This window comes from Lissotriton helveticus, chromosome 5_1 (genome assembly GCF_964261635.1).
Source record: "Lissotriton helveticus chromosome 5_1, aLisHel1.1, whole genome shotgun sequence".
Lineage (NCBI taxonomy): Eukaryota > Metazoa > Chordata > Amphibia > Caudata > Salamandridae > Lissotriton > Lissotriton helveticus.
Window position 1 is genome coordinate 1,379,551,364 of NC_136065.1, and position 15,363 is coordinate 1,379,566,726.

The following is a 15,363-nucleotide window of genomic DNA, read 5'->3' on the forward strand; positions in this document are numbered from 1 at the left end:
CGGCCTGGGGGGGAATGGCCACCCTGGTTCTCCCCAACCTCATTTGTGGCCTGGTGCCTAATGCTGGGCATTATAGCCTTGCAGTGAGATCTGACAGGCTGATAAGCGTGGCTCAAATCCACCCGAGTGACTTACGGCACTCACCTATTGTTACCCAATAATAAGTCAGCCGGACAGTGGAGAAGAATAAAACAAATAGTTTATTAGGCCACAAGCTCCCATATGAGAGGGCCCTGTTCGACCTCACCCCTAAGAGTGCGCCGAGAAGGACTGACTCACATCATTACAGTAACACATTATAATGCGAAAAAGCAGAGTAAGGCACGCCCATTTGTGGAAAAGTAGTGAACCCCTGAGATGGTGAACAATGGTCTCATACAGTAGGCATCTGCACCTGGGATTGCAACATTCTCTTATCAACCTCCAAGGACACGGAGCCAGGCTTGAGCATCTCCAGCACATGAGAACAGAGTGATAAGGGGTTTCGCTGGTAGTTTCAGTCACAGTGGGCCGAGAGGCAAAACTGCAAACATGTGGAATATTCCTATTCCTACGGGAGGGGGAATGAGCACGTGCAACTCGCACGAAAAGGGGAATGCTTCAAAATGGTGGCACACAGGCTAAGCTAAGAACACTCTGTAATAATGTCTCACGCATAAATGAGCAACTAACGTTAGAATATAAACGAAAATGCATTAGTGAATATATCAATTGTTAGACACACTCTGCTAACTTATAGGCATAATTAGAAAGTGGGCGGGGTATGGAAACTGAAACCTATCAGACCCTCCTTTTAGCAAGTGTGGCTAACATAAATGATACCTTTATTAGCCAAAAGGAGAATCTTTACATCGAGTCTAAGGGCCAGTATAGCATGCTAATCAAGAACATCATCATCGATAAGCATCAGCCAGCGGGGATCATAAAGTTCAAGATCGTTGGAAACAGGGAATTGTTTTGTCCGTCTTTTAGAAACTCGTATGTTACTGGCACACATAGAGCAGCATGGAGGAAGGCAATACACACAAAGGCAACATGTCAGAAGGACACCAACTACTCCCACTAAACCCATCAGTATTTTCCAACATCAGGAGGAGAAAATACCCCACAACCATGTCTGCAAGGACCAGGTACCGGTGTCCTGATGGAGTTCGGCTGCCAACCTATGGAGTTTCTGTACAGCTAAATTAACTGTCGGGGCGGAGTCAGGGATATACACACAGCAAGAAGTCCCGATGACGCGACAAGCTCCACCCCTATCTGCAAGGATGACGTCAAGCACCATCCTGTTCTGGATCGTAAATAACCTCATAGCCTGCATCTCAAGAGACATATTGGCTGCAATGTCAGCCTCCGTAGTCACCACCTTTTCCATCACCCTCGACAGACGTCTAATGGCTCTACTGTTAAAGATAGGACCCCAGAATGGTAACAAACCCTTCGAGAAATCTGTGAATTGCTGCCCAGAAGTGTCAGTCCGATCGACGTCCTCCACCTGGAGGTCCCTCCTTTTGCGCAGTCCTTGCATGATGGCAAATCTCCGGTGAGTTTTATGATAATCTGAAGGTGCCACATAAACAGGTGGAAGTAAGTACGCCAAGTAACATGTTCCACCCCAACCCTCAGGCAACCACAAATACCCATTATTTCCACATACAAAATAGATATTTGGGGGAGTAACCATTGAAGGACTGAGGGGCAGGCGAATCGAGGCAGTCACATTGCAAAGGCTGTCACCCACTTTAATCGGACCTCTACCCTGGATACAAAAGTAAGGTGAAGGCCCCACCGTCGCTAAGGGTACCAAAGAGTGACCACTACTGTTTGCTGCAGGAGGGTGTCTGTATGATAGAGAAGAGTTCAACTGCAAGAAGCTTTCCCTCACTTTGTCAGTGTCGTTAGGCATCCCAAATCGTTCTACCTTCTTACAGCATGTCTCTAAGAATGTTTGGTCAAAACGTCCGTCAGTAAATAACCGTCCAAGGGATGAAGGTGGCAATGAGCGTACTCGCATTGTCAGTGTCGACCTAGTGTCAGGGAGCCGGGGAGTCAGAGAATCAGGCTGCTGAAAGAACTTTACCATCCCAATCAGAGTATACCAGCCCACACAGCTATTCACAGGAGTCAATTGAAGTGCCAGTAACCTGTCCTTCTTATATGCAGCAGAAGGAAGCAACCCCCAGACCCAGCAATCTGTCACATTATACACAGCATGAGCATGATGTAAAGTTTTTATGAAGACATTATCACGGTAGCCCTTCCTCATGCCGTGTTCACCATAATCAACAGTAATCATATTATGCTCTGGTAAGGGAGAGGGAGTAGGAACCAGTTTGTAGACAGGGTAAGCTTCATCTAGAAAGAACAGTATTCCAAGTATTATCAAGAATATAATAATGAACACCACAATAACCACTATTTTGCCTTTTCGTGGTAGGGCATACCACTGTGAATATGGTTCTGGTCTGCGAGGAGCAGCGAAAGGCTGTTCCTCCTCGGGGATGGGGCGGCCAAAGGTATACATTTCACCTACTGAACGAACCAAGGGATGTCCTAAAAGTTCCAAACACTAAGGGGGTACTTCTAAAATGTTCCAGACACTCCAAAACCGGCCAGAGGGGTGCTTCACCCTTCAAAAGGGCTCTTCTCCCTATGTCCGTTAAAGCCTCATAGGCAGGCTTTCAGTCTCGCAAACCCTAATCCCTCGACGGAGTCGCACAACTGCAGCAACTCAGGAGCACTGAACCTGGGCCCACACACAACTCTAGCATCCCGTTCAGCAGTGTCTCAATAGTGCACCAGGGCTCTTTCAGCAGTCCATCCCTATCGCTAGACTAACCTGTTCAATATAGTCCACTCCTAACCCCTACCTTAGCCCTTCTTCCAGTGCTCAGTTCTTTCGCCTCTCTTTCCTGGGCCGCAAGTTATAGCGAGTGCTCCCTCGCACTTCAGGATCTGTGAACAAAATTAGGAATCACTTTCAAAAGAGGCGGCTTCTGTTGTTTGTACACTGGGACCAAAAGAAGCCTCGCTACTTGTACTCAGGGCTGGCCTCCGCGCGTTCTCGTTGTGTTCCTCCTCCGTCAGTAAAGCATCAGAGAAGGGAAGATATCGAGGAACGCTTTCGGTCTCGTGATCTGCAACGCCACCTCGTACCCACGCATCATAGGGTAGAGGAAGGGGGTACCTTCTTCACGTGAGAGGCATGCGTCCACGCCTTCCGACCCTCCACTCGAAGTGCGGTGCGGGTGGTGAGGAGCACCAACTTCGGCTCGGACCACCTAGGCTCCAAACAGGACTTCCGCTGGTTATTCTTCACCACGACCCAGTCCCCTGGGTGGATGTTGTGACTAGGCCCCTCAGGCAATGGCTTCAGTGTGTCTGCTACCTGCTGATGAATAGAACGAAGATCTTTAGTCAAAGCGTACAGATAATCTGTCAACAAAGGATATTCAATCTCTGAGAAACATTTGGGTCTAGGAACACCCCACACATTGACGGGCCTGCCAAATATAACTTCATGGGGGAAACTCCTGTCTTAGAATTCACTGTTACTCTTGTGGAAAGCAAGGCAAGGGGAAGCGCGTCTGGCCAACGCAGCCCTGTACTCTCCTGTATCTTGGCCATTTTGAGCTTCAATGTACCGTTAAATCTTTCAACCAAACCCGCCGCCTGTGGATGATGGGCTGCGTGGAATTTTTGAGAGATTTGTAATCCCTTACAGATCTGTTTCATCAGTTCAGCATTGAAGGACGTGCCGTTATCGCTCCAGATCACCCTGGGTAAACCATACCTACTAAAATACTCCTTGATCAGCATCTTAGCTGTCGATATGGCTGTACAGTCCTTTGTTGGAAAAGCCTCCACCCGCCTACTGAATGAGCATACCACCACAAGGACGTATTTAAGGTTATTCACCCTTTCCATTTCAATGTAATCCATCTGTATCACTTCAAAGGGGTAGGATGGAGGTGCAAAACTGCCTACAGGGACGGGTGTTCCCTTCCCAGGATTATGTCTTAAGCAAACCATGCACTGCTGTACCAAATGTGTCGCTACCTTGGAAATGTTTTTATTATTCCACACCGGATCTAATAATTTACATATTCCCTTGGCACTTATGTGAGCTGGTCCATGAGCCATCGTCACTACTGGAAGGACGTATGCATTCAGGAGCAACCATCGTCTTTTGTCTGACACATCCGTCCAACATTCATCCGAGTCCAACCGCCCCCCTCCATCCTTCCATTGTTTCAACTCCGCCTCAGTCGCTTTCTCTTGTATGTTCCGCACACTCTGTACAGTGTCTGCAAACATGTTAAGATCTGGTACCCACCTAGCTGGTCCTGCCACAAACATTTGTGGAAGTTTTGTCCTAGCAGTTTCTTTAGCTGTTTGGTCTGCAAATGCATTTCCTCTTCCTACATCATCCACTACTGCCTTGTGCGCACTACACTTGATCACAGCTAATCGTTTGGGAAGTGTCAGAGCTGTCAACAGTCGTAATATCAATGGGCCATTTTGAATTTTCTGTCCATGTGATGTCAAAAATCCCCTCTCCGCCCACAGTCTCCCATAACTATGAGCCACGCCAAAGGCGTATTGGCTGTCCGTGTAAATGTTCACATCCAATCCTTCACTTAATTCACACGCTCGCATCAATGCTATTATCTCTGCAGCTTGAGCTGAATTGTACGGGACTCTAGAAGTCTCCACCACTGTTTTTAAAGTCGTAACTGCGTATGCTGCCGTTGTTGTACCATCTGCTAATTTAAAACAGGACCCATCAACATACAGCTCCCCATCAGAATCATCGAGGGTCTTATCTGTCAAATCTACTCTTCCTTTTGTTTCCTCCTCTGTCCGAAACAAGCAATCATGGACTTCATCGTCTTTCTCATCTGAAGGGAGGGCTAATAGCGTGGCTGGGTTCAGGGTGGCACATCTTTTTATCGTTACATGTGGTGCAAATAATGTCATCTCATAACCCGTTAGACGAGCACTAGTTAAATGCTGCGTCTGTGTCCTGTTTAGCAAAATGTCCACGGCATGTGGTACCATTACTGTGAGGGGTGAGCCCAGTACGAGCCCTGCCGGTTGTCTTATCGAGACCGCAGCAGCCGCTGTAGCCCTTAGACAGCTCGGCAATGCTCTTGCCACGTTGTCAAGCATAGCAGAGAAGTAAGTACAAGGTCTCTGTTTCCCACCAAAACTCTGAGTTAGGACAGACAGCGCGCAACCTTCCGCCTCGTTCACGTAGAGTACAAAGGGCTTCCGGTAATCGGGTGTCCCCGGGACGGGTGCAGAACATAAAGCAGTTTTTAATGACTCAAACGCTTCCTGACATGCTGGAGTCCATGGTAGGGGTTCACGCACTTCTTTAGTAGTCAAATACAGAAGGGGTTTTGTTAGTAAAGCATAATTAGGTAGCAACTGGCGACAGTACGATGTTATGCCCAAAAATGCACGCACCTCTCGCTGCGTGTTAGGTACAGCCATGTTAGTTATCGCCTTGATACGCTCCGGCGTCAGCCTTCTCCCCTCATTCGATAGGAGATGACCGAGGTAGGTAACCTCCTGTCGACAGTATTGGAATTTAGGAAGAGACACCTTGTGTCCCTTACAGGCCAAATGGTGCAACAATTTAACAGTAGACTCACAGCATCCTTCCTTTGTGTCTGAGGCAATGAGAATATCATCCACATATTGCAACAAGACATTCCCCTGTGGGAGTTCCAAATCATCCAACTGTGCTTTCAGAGCTTGACTATAAATACTGGGACTTTCCGTATAACCTTGGGGAATTCTACAAAATCTAAAGCTGCGGCCAGCCAATGAGAATCCGAAGAGATAACGGCTATCTGGATGCACAGGGATACTAAAGAAAGCATTCTTAAGGTCCAGTACAGAAAAATACTTAGCTGTGGAAGGTATCATGGTCAAAATAGTGGTGATATCATAGACCACCGGATACTGAGGCTCAACCACCTTGTTAATGTGGCGTAAATCAATCACAAAACGATAGACATCAGGTGTACCCTCGCCTGCATCACCTGAGGGTCTCTTAAGTATCGGAAGGATGGGGCTATTGCAACTGTTAGAATCTGTTTCTTCTACTACCCCAGACCGGATCAAGTCCTGTATTATTTGCAGCAGAGCCCTCTCCCCATCCCTAGATATTTTATACTGGGGTATCCGAGGCAACTTTGCTCCCACCTTAACTTTTATGGACACTGGGTCAATGTCCATTTTTCCCACATCAGTATCGCTGCTGGCCCACAGACTTACAGGAACACCCTCCAACTCAACCGGGAGGGGCTCATCTTTCGAGAAACACTGCTGCGCACGCGCGACAGAAGGACCCAACGTGAGGTACACACCGTCTGGAGAACAGTAAATTGTAGCATTCAATCTTTTCAACAAATCCAAACCCAGTAAATTCTCACCACAATTCGATGTTAAAAGAAAAGGAGAGTCAACAGTGAAAGGGCCAATCGTAAGTACAAGAGGCTTAGAGATGGGGCTAACCACTGGGGTACCGGAGAATCCCACGGAAATATTAATCTTGCCAGACAGAGCCGCCCCTGGGACCTGGGAACGTGCCACAGAACTTTTCGTAGCACCTGTATCCACTAAAAATATCTGAGGGGATCCCGACAAGTCTGCCGTTACATAAGGCCCATGTTGATCAACATCCACAGAAACAGGTCCCTCGCTCTGCCCTACGCTGTCCTAGTTATAAGAAAATCCTGTCAAGTCATCCATAGCGTATGCATCGTTATAGTACTGCCGATCTCTGCAATCGTCACCCTCCTTTTGAAAGTGTTGCCTGTCTCTTCCCCCGTCAAAGTAATTCCCTCCCGGTCTCCTGCCTTCTTCAGACTGTCTACCATCCTTATTCGCGTCTCCCCGTCCCCGTCCCCTGCCCTGTCCGGCAGTGGACCGGAGCAGTGGACAGTCTTTCCACCAGTGCCCCTCCTGTTTGCAGTTGGCACACTGGTTCTGGCCCAAACGCTCTCTTTTCTCTCCCCTTCCGTAACTACCTCCTCCTCGACCAGCCGCCATGGGCGGGGCTCCACGTCCCCGTCCCTTCGCCACTTGCTGCAATAACACCTTCGTCTTCAAATCCTTCGCCTTCTTTTCTTGCCTGTCCTTATTTTCATTTTCCCTATGCTCATAATACTGGGCCATACTCAAAATCCCAGAGGGAGTGGATGTCGTCCATGTACTCTCTGAGGCTTGCAATCGGGTTGATATTTCTGGCAACAGATTCGTTACGAATCTGTTAACAAAAAGACGCAACCCGCCATCTTGAGATATATCCTGCCCGCTAAAATCCATGAACGTTTCCTCAAAACGGGTGAAGAAATCTGAAACTGCCTCATCCTTCTTCTGTCTGCAGGCCGTCAACTTATCCCAATCTACCTTTTTAGGTGGGATGAGTGAGTGCATATACTTTATTATTCGCCCTGGCAGCGCTAGTATCTCAGCCTTCGGTTTCTCTCCTGGCTTTTGCTCCTTATCCCAATCTTTGAACGCTTCCCAAGTACCACCCAGCTCTTCTACATGATCTGAACCCTTCACCTGTCTCCACACATCCACGGGGACCAATAATCCGAAAAACAATTCGATATCTGCTAAAGTCATGACCGTCGAGGAAGCAGCCTCTGTCAATTCTTTATAATATGTTATGTTATGTTATAACAAATTTCTTGAGCGCACTGTCACCATAGGTTTCCTGGCGCTAATCGGATTAAGAAGGGAGGGGGAGAGACAGGGGAGGGAAAAAGAAAATTAGTGCGGAAAAAGTAGTGTTTTTAGGGATTTCCTGAAGGAAAGAAGGGAACAAGATGACTTGAGGGGGAGGGGGAGGGAGTTCCACAGCTTGGGGGCTAGACAAGAGAAGCTGCGGCCACCCGATCTAGAGAGTTTGAAACGGGGGACGACAAGGAGCTGGAGGTGGGTGGACCTCAAGGTACGAGGGGGGCAGTAGGAGGAGATTAGGGACTTGAGAAACGCAGGGGCGGGACCTGTGAGGGCTTTGAAAACCAGACAGTGAACCTTGAAAGTGATTCTTTCGTTCACTGGTAACCAGTGAAGGCGGCGTAGTAGAGGTTGGGCCGACTGCCATTTGGGAATTTTAAAGACCAGCCGAGCAGCCTGGTTTTGGACGATCTGCAACCTAGACAGCTGAGATTTAGGGAGACCGTAGTAGATTGAATTCGAGAAGTCCAACCGGGACATCACCTGGGCTATTAGAACCTGCAGCAAGGCTTCGGGCGATAGAAGGTGAGCGACTTTCCGTATCCTGTAGAGCTGGAACATGCAGGAAGATGTTACTGCGCTCACCTGTGCCTTGAGGGTGAGCCCGGAGTCAATCAAGACTCCGAGGCTTTTAACACATCCGGCAGGAGAGGGAGGTGTTCCGAGCTCAGTCGGCCAGTACTGAGGGCCCCAGAAAGGGGCACTTCTCCCTGGGAGAAGGAGCTCAGTCTTGCCCGGATTGAGCTTGAGTTGGTTTTGGTTCATCCAGTGCTGGATGTGTGTCATGGCAGTCTGGAAGTTGATGACAGCGTCAGGAGAAGTGAGGGGAAAAATAATTTGTAAATCATCCGCGTAATTGAACACGGTGATATCCCACTTACCTAAGGAGTGAAGGAGGGGTTGGAGGTATAAATTAAAGAGGAGGGGAGACAGAGAAGATCCCTGAGGAACTCCACAGGATGAAGAGACGCTGGTGGCGCGAAAAGGATCCATGCTAACTGCCTGGGACCTCTCCTCCAGAAAGGATTTAATCCAGGACAGGGCAACCCCACAGACTCCGGCGGATTCGACACGGTGGATTAAGATGTTATGGTCCACCGTGTCGAATGCCGCCGATAGATCGAGTAGGACTAATGCCTGGGGTAGTCCTCTGTCCTCATTGCGTCTAAGATTGTCCAGCACAGCGAGGATCACAGCCTCGGTGGAATGGGCTGGTCTGAACCCGGCCTGGTTGGGCGCCAGGAAGTTGGACTCCTCAATAAAGTGTGAGAGGCAGGACGTGACATGAGCCTCGAGGATTTTAGATAGAAAGGGCAGGAGGGAAATAGGGTGATAGTTAGCCAGGGCAGCTGGATCGGCACCTGGCTTTTTCAAGAGAGGCACCAATACGGCCTCTTTAAATGAGCTGGGGACTATGCCTGAGTTAAGGGAAGAATTAAGTAAAGGGAGGATACAGTGGGGGAGGGTGTGACAAATATCGCGAAGCACAAAGGGAGGGCAACAGTCCTTAGGGGATCCAGATTTCACGCGAGTGGACAGTTTGACAAGAGATTCCGGGTCGAGCGCGGGGAACTGAGAGAGAGTAAATGTGTTGACAGGAAGTGGAGCTGTTGTAACAGAAAAATGTGAGTGAGGAATGGAATTCTTGATGGTAGTAATTTTATCGATAAAAAAGGAGTTTAAAGCAGTACAAGATTCTAAGGAAGACGGCGGATTCGGGAGTGTCCTGGCGTCCGATGTCAGTTCGCCAAGGACTTTGAAAATCTCCTTAGATCTGTTGGGAGCTGTTAAAATTCTATTGGAGATAAAAGTGGTTTTGGTAGTGGTGATTGCGACTTTATAGGCTTTGCGCGCAGACACGTATGCTTCCCTGTCGGGGCCAAGGTAATGGCGCCGCCATCTACGCTCCAATCGGCGCAGCTCCAGATGTTGTTGTTTTAAAATGGAGTTGTACCATTTGTGGGACTTATTAGGATGGGAGAGAGAAAAGCGGGTTAGAGGTGCACATGCGTCGCTAGCCGTCGTTAGCCAGTGTGAAATATTGGCATCCATAATGTTGACATCTGAGGACTCAAGAAGTGGAGGCGAAGTTTTGGCGAGTAAAGAGAAGAAGGCAAGTGAATCGAAAGTCTTCCAGTTCCGAGCGGACCCTCCATGCTGGAGGGTGGGCCTGACCAGGCCCTTTATAAGAATAGATGACTCAATCAGTGAATGATCTGACCAGACACAGGGCGAGATAATCGGACCAAGGAGCGATATGCCCTGAGTCCAAATGTGATCTAAGATGTTACCCCCAGTGTGAGTGGGAGAAGTGACATGCTGTGTCAGGTTGAGGCTGGAAAGTGCCTCAAACAGTTCGGTAGCATGGGGGCCAGCATCAGCGTGGTTGAACCAGTAATTAAAGTCGCCATATATGGCAACACGGGCTGAGGAAGTCATTAGGGCAGTGAGCTGTTCACAAAGAGTGGTAGGGAACAGAGGCATGGGGGTAGGGGGGCGATATAAAACAATGAGGATCAAGGCCCCAGCTTCGGTTGGCAAACTGATTACCAGATTTTCGACGTCAGGAAGACATAAAGATGAAGACTTAATGAGAGGTAAGTCTTTACGGATGATTGCTGCAACCCCGCCGCCACGGCGGCCGTGAGGCCGGTTGGCGTTCAGCAAGTAGTAGTTGGGGGGTAGAGCAGCCAGGATGTCAGGGAGGGAAAGATCAGTCAGCCAGGTCTCAGTGAGCAGCAAGATGTCTGGGTCTTCCGCGGTTAGCAGGAGAAAAATATCGGTGTGGTGTTGGGGAAGAGACCGAGTATTAAGATATAGTATGCGGATGCGAGTTTCCGACGGTGCAGAAAGCGACTCAGGTGCATGGGAGAGTCTAGGAAAGGGCACGTCGGCCGCGATGCCGAGAGATGCCAGGCGGTCCCAAATTGTAGATGGGAGAGCGCAAGAAGGCTGCTGCAGAGTTGTAAGTGCAGCAGGTGAGTATGATATAAAAAGGGCAGCATCTCGGGGCCCAGGGCCCGTCTGGGCGCGGACGGGCGCAGACGGGCTTGCCTTAGGCGCGCCTTCGGCGCGCAAACGGCGCGCCCGCTGCGCCCGTCCGCTGCGCGTACGGTGCAAGCACATGCTTTGTAGGGTAGTTTGTGGGCGTGGCCGATAAGAGTGGGCGTGGCCGGGGGAGCGGCCGCTGAAGGCGGCAAGCAGGGATTTCGATGGCCGCTGCAGCGTCACCTTGGGCTGCGCGGCGATGACAGAGGCAAGGGAGAGTCCCAGGAGGCAGGTAGGTAAATTTAAAATCAAGCGCGAGCGAGCGCTGTACAAATGAAATAAAGTTTTAAAAAAATGGATTGTCTAAAGCTGTGGCTCCCGCGGAAGGCAGGGGAGCAGTCCGATGCACTGAGCTAGTGTTCAGCTCCTTTTAAAGCCCCAAGTGGGCGTGGCCGATAAGAGTGGGCGTGGCCGGGGGAGGGGCCGCTGAAGGCGGCAAGCAGGGAAATGAAGTAAAGTTTTAAAAAATGGGTTTGTCAAAGCTGAGGCTCCCGCGGAAGGCAGGGGAGCAGTCCGATGCACTGAGCTAGTATTCAGCTCCTTTTAAAGCCCCAAGTGGGCGTGGCCGATAAGAGTGGGCGTGGCCGGGGGAGCGGCCGCTGAAGGCGGCAAGCAGGGATTTCGATGGCCGCTGCAGCATCACCTTGGGCTGCGCGGCGATGACAGAGGCAAGGGAGAGTCCCAGGAGGCAGGTAGGTAAATTTAAAATCAAGCGCGAGCGAGCGCTGTATAAATGAAATAAAGTTTTTAAAAAATGGGTTGTCTAAAGCTGTGGCTCCCGCGGAAGGCAGGGGAGCAGTCCGATGCACTGAGCTAGTGTTCAGCTCCTTTTAAAGCCCCAAGTGGGCGTGGCCGATAAGAGTGGGCGTGGCCGGGGGAGGGGCCGCTGAAGGCGGCAAGCAGGGAAATGAAGTAAAGTTTTAAAAAATGGGTTTGTCAAAGCTGAGGCTCCCGCGGAAGGCAGGGTAGCAGTCCGATGCACTGAGCTAGTATTCAGCTCCTTTTAAAGCCCCAAGTGGGCGTGGCCGATAAGAGTGGGCGTGGCCGGGGGAGCGGCCGCTGAAGGCGGCAAGCAGGGATTTCGATGGCCGCTGCAGCGTCACCTTGGGCTGCGCGGCGATGACAGAGGCAAGGGAGAGTCCCAGGAGGCAGGTAGGTAAATTTAAAATCAAGCGCGAGCGAGCGCTGTATAAATGAAATAAAGTTTTAAAAAAATGGATTGTCTAAAGCTGTGGCTCCCGCGGAAGGCAGGGGAGCAGTCCGATGCACTGAGCTAGTGTTCAGCTCCTTTTAAAGCCCCAAGTGGGCGTGGCCGATAAGAGTGGGCGTGGCCGGGGGAGGGGCCGCTGAAGGCGGCAAGCAGGGAAATGAAGTAAAGTTTTAAAAAATGGGTTTGTCAAAGCTGAGGCTCCCCCGGAAGGCAGGGGAGCAGTCCGATGCACTGAGCTAGTATTCAGCTCCTTTTAAAGCCCCAAGTGGGCGTGGCCGATAAGAGTGGGCGTGGCCGGGGGAGCGGCCGCTGAAGGCGGCAAGCAGGGATTTCGATGGCCGCTGCAGCGTCACCTTGGGCTGCGCGGCGATGACAGAGGCAAGGGAGAGTCCCAGGAGGCAGGTAGGTAAATTTAAAATCAAGCGCGAGCGAGCGCTGTATAAATGAAATAAAGTTTTTAAAAAATGGATTGTCTAAAGCTGTGGCTCCCGCGGAAGGCAGGGGAGCAGTCCGATGCACTGAGCTAGTGTTCAGCTCCTTTTAAAGCCCCAAGTGGGCGTGGCCGATAAGAGTGGGCGTGGCCGGGGGAGGGGCCGCTGAAGGCGGCAAGCAGGGAAATGAAGTAAAGTTTTAAAAAATGGGTTTGTCAAAGCTGAGGCTCCCGCGGAAGGCAGGGGAGCAGTCCGATGCACTGAGCTAGTGTTCAGCTCCTTTTAAAGCCCCAAGTGGGCGTGGCTGATAAGAGTGGGCGTGGCCGGGGGAGGGGCCGCTGAAGGCGGCAAGCAGGGAAATGAAGTAAAGTTTTAAAAAATGGGTTTGTCAAAGCTGAGGCTCCCGCGGAAGGCAGGGGAGCAGTCCGATAATAAGCTGTCGGATTCTTTCTAGAGTCAGGCAACTGAGCCTTCAAGGCTAATACCTCGCTCCTTTTCCAGGGCGTATACACCCACTGTTCCTGGAAATGAGCGTCGATACGAGCTCGGGTCACAACCTGTGTTGTAGGGTCTATTATCTCGGGTACCTCAGGGTGAAATATAGGATGCACTTCACGCATCGGGTGTACCCCAGGATAATGGGGTTCTCCCGCTTCTGGCAACTCATTTCTATATTCTAACAAGAACCTCAGACTACGGAACACATCCTTTATTCCAGTGTTGGCCCTATAGGCATTATTCTTGATATCTCGGAGAATCGCTGGTGCCTCCCCACCATATCCCTGTTCCCACAACACTATCAATGTCGTCGACATATGCCACAAAGCATGTTGCTGCATCAAAGGCTCATAGTCTTTCATGGTAGACCAAATGTCTTCCAAATGAATAAATGTTATTTCTGGCCCATTGACAAGCTTGATTGGCTACCATTGTCTTCTCATCCAACCCAACAGCAGAACGTGTAAGTAACTTCCGTACCTGAGTAAATAGTCCGCCTCCCGCTCCTCTAGTGGGAGTCAGCAGCGCGCTCTGAGGGGTAGTACTGGCTGAAACAGCGGGAATAGCGGAACCAGTAGAGAACACCGGGGAGAGCACAGCAGGCACAATTGGGCTTGCCGTGGAGAAAGAGAGCAGGGGTGCAGTGACAGAGGGGGAAGTTTGTTCAGCCACAGAGGAAGCAGGTGCACCGGACAAGGGAGGGGCACCCATTTGGGGAACTGAAACCGCCGCCGAGGAGGTGGAATCCACCAACACGGGGTGCAAGGACTGCGGGGCATATGGGGGAGGGGGTCGGGTGTTCAAAATGTCCTCCATCTCATCTTGGTCATCTTCTCTCACTACATAGCTCTTATTATCCAATAGCCTAAAACGTCTATCTGCGCGTTCAATTCGCTGCTCATTCTCTTTCTTAGTGTGTTCCCTGGCTTTCTGCGCCATCGTCTGTGCCGCTCTCTTTTGAGTCACCTTCTCTTCCCTCATTTGCCGTTCTCGTACCTCCTTCTGCCACATCCGCAAAGAATCGAACATACAATCTGTGCCGAGTGAAGGACAGTAAGCAATTTAAGTAAACATTACAATTTTACCAACTAACATTAGGAGAAGGTAACAGTATTAGGGTAAATACCTACCTGTTAAGAGTAAATACATGTTAAAAGTAAATAGTAAATACATGTTAAAAGTAAATACATAAATAGTAAATACATACATGTTAAAAGTAGTGATAAAAAACATAAGAAACAATGTCAGAAGAGAGTAAGAGAAAGCATGACTTATCTGCTTGGAGCCGCATTTAAAAGAGGCTGATTGCCTAGTGCTTACTAGAATTGTTTTGTTAGGAATGTTCCATTGGAACTATTGCTTTGTGACATATGCGGCTGTTTGGAGTTGCATTAAAAGTTATATGCATAATGGTAGCCTCCGGTCTTGTAATGAAATCTATCTTGTAAATAATCTAACTTTGCTCCATCAAAAGAGCCAAGCAAAGGCCACTGTAAATCCACATTATCTTTGGTGTATTTATGCCACAAAGTAGAAAACAAAATCGGGGGTAAGCCATGCTTAACGTACATGTCGAAATTCGGAGAGCCCTCCACCAGGGCAGGTTGGCTCTCAGCCAATCTAACGTCTGAGACATCACCACAGCACCCTAAACACCGTAATTTACTGAAACACGGCATCCTGCTCTCACACAATCACACACTAGCAGATAAACTCACACTTGCACACTTGCTCACTTACCGGTAGATCACACTCACAACTTCAGTATACACTACCTCAAATCCGTACCAAAACACGTGTTACAAAATGGGACAAGGCCCGTCGACCAAGTCCTGGGGAACCTGGATCCTACCGCAGACCGAACAGGGCACACCCGCTATTCCGAGACTGGGGAACACATCCGTCTCCTGGGCAACACTACAGATCGGCATGCGCTACACCACGCGGGACTCAGTTCTCATCTCCGCGAACCACCACCCTAGGGGTTCGGGTGAGCCCCGAGGTCCCTCCGCGGCAAGCCACCCGCCGACTACAGTATTATCCAGTCGGATGACCACAAAACAACGTTCACCCAATCTCCGCCAAGTCTGTCAGAGCGCCACTTGCACTCTGAGTTCCCCGGAGCACACTAGCCCCAGGAGCACGCCGGCTCCTCCAATCACCAGAGACGCACCGGTCCCTCGGAGCACTCCGGCTTCTCCAAGCAACAGTCGGACCACTCACCTTCTATGCGCGGTACCAACTTCTACCATTCTCCACCTCCGGCTGCCTGGACCAACACGGTCAGTTCCAAAGTTCCGCCTTCTGGACTCCGGCGTAGGATCATGGACCGGGACCACTTCCGATCAGCAGGGCGGGGCAGCGCTGCGAGAACCAAGCTCGGCATCAAGTGGGTACCCGGGCCCACCGTGC

General features: G+C 50.1%; 1 protein-coding gene across 1 annotated transcript in view; it reads right to left on the reverse strand.

Annotated features, from left to right (window-relative positions):
- Nucleotides 1-227: 227 nt before the first annotated feature.
- Nucleotides 228-15,363, reverse strand: part of LOC144753633 (uncharacterized) — a 79,675-nt gene continuing 64,539 nt past the window's right edge. The window contains exon 2 of the mRNA XM_078641261.1: nt 228-3,391. Within this exon, the coding sequence (XP_078497387.1) occupies nt 1,088-2,524 (1,437 nt within the window). The 5' untranslated portion in view covers nt 2,525-3,391 and the 3' untranslated portion in view covers nt 228-1,087. The remainder of the gene's footprint in view (nt 3,392-15,363) is intronic.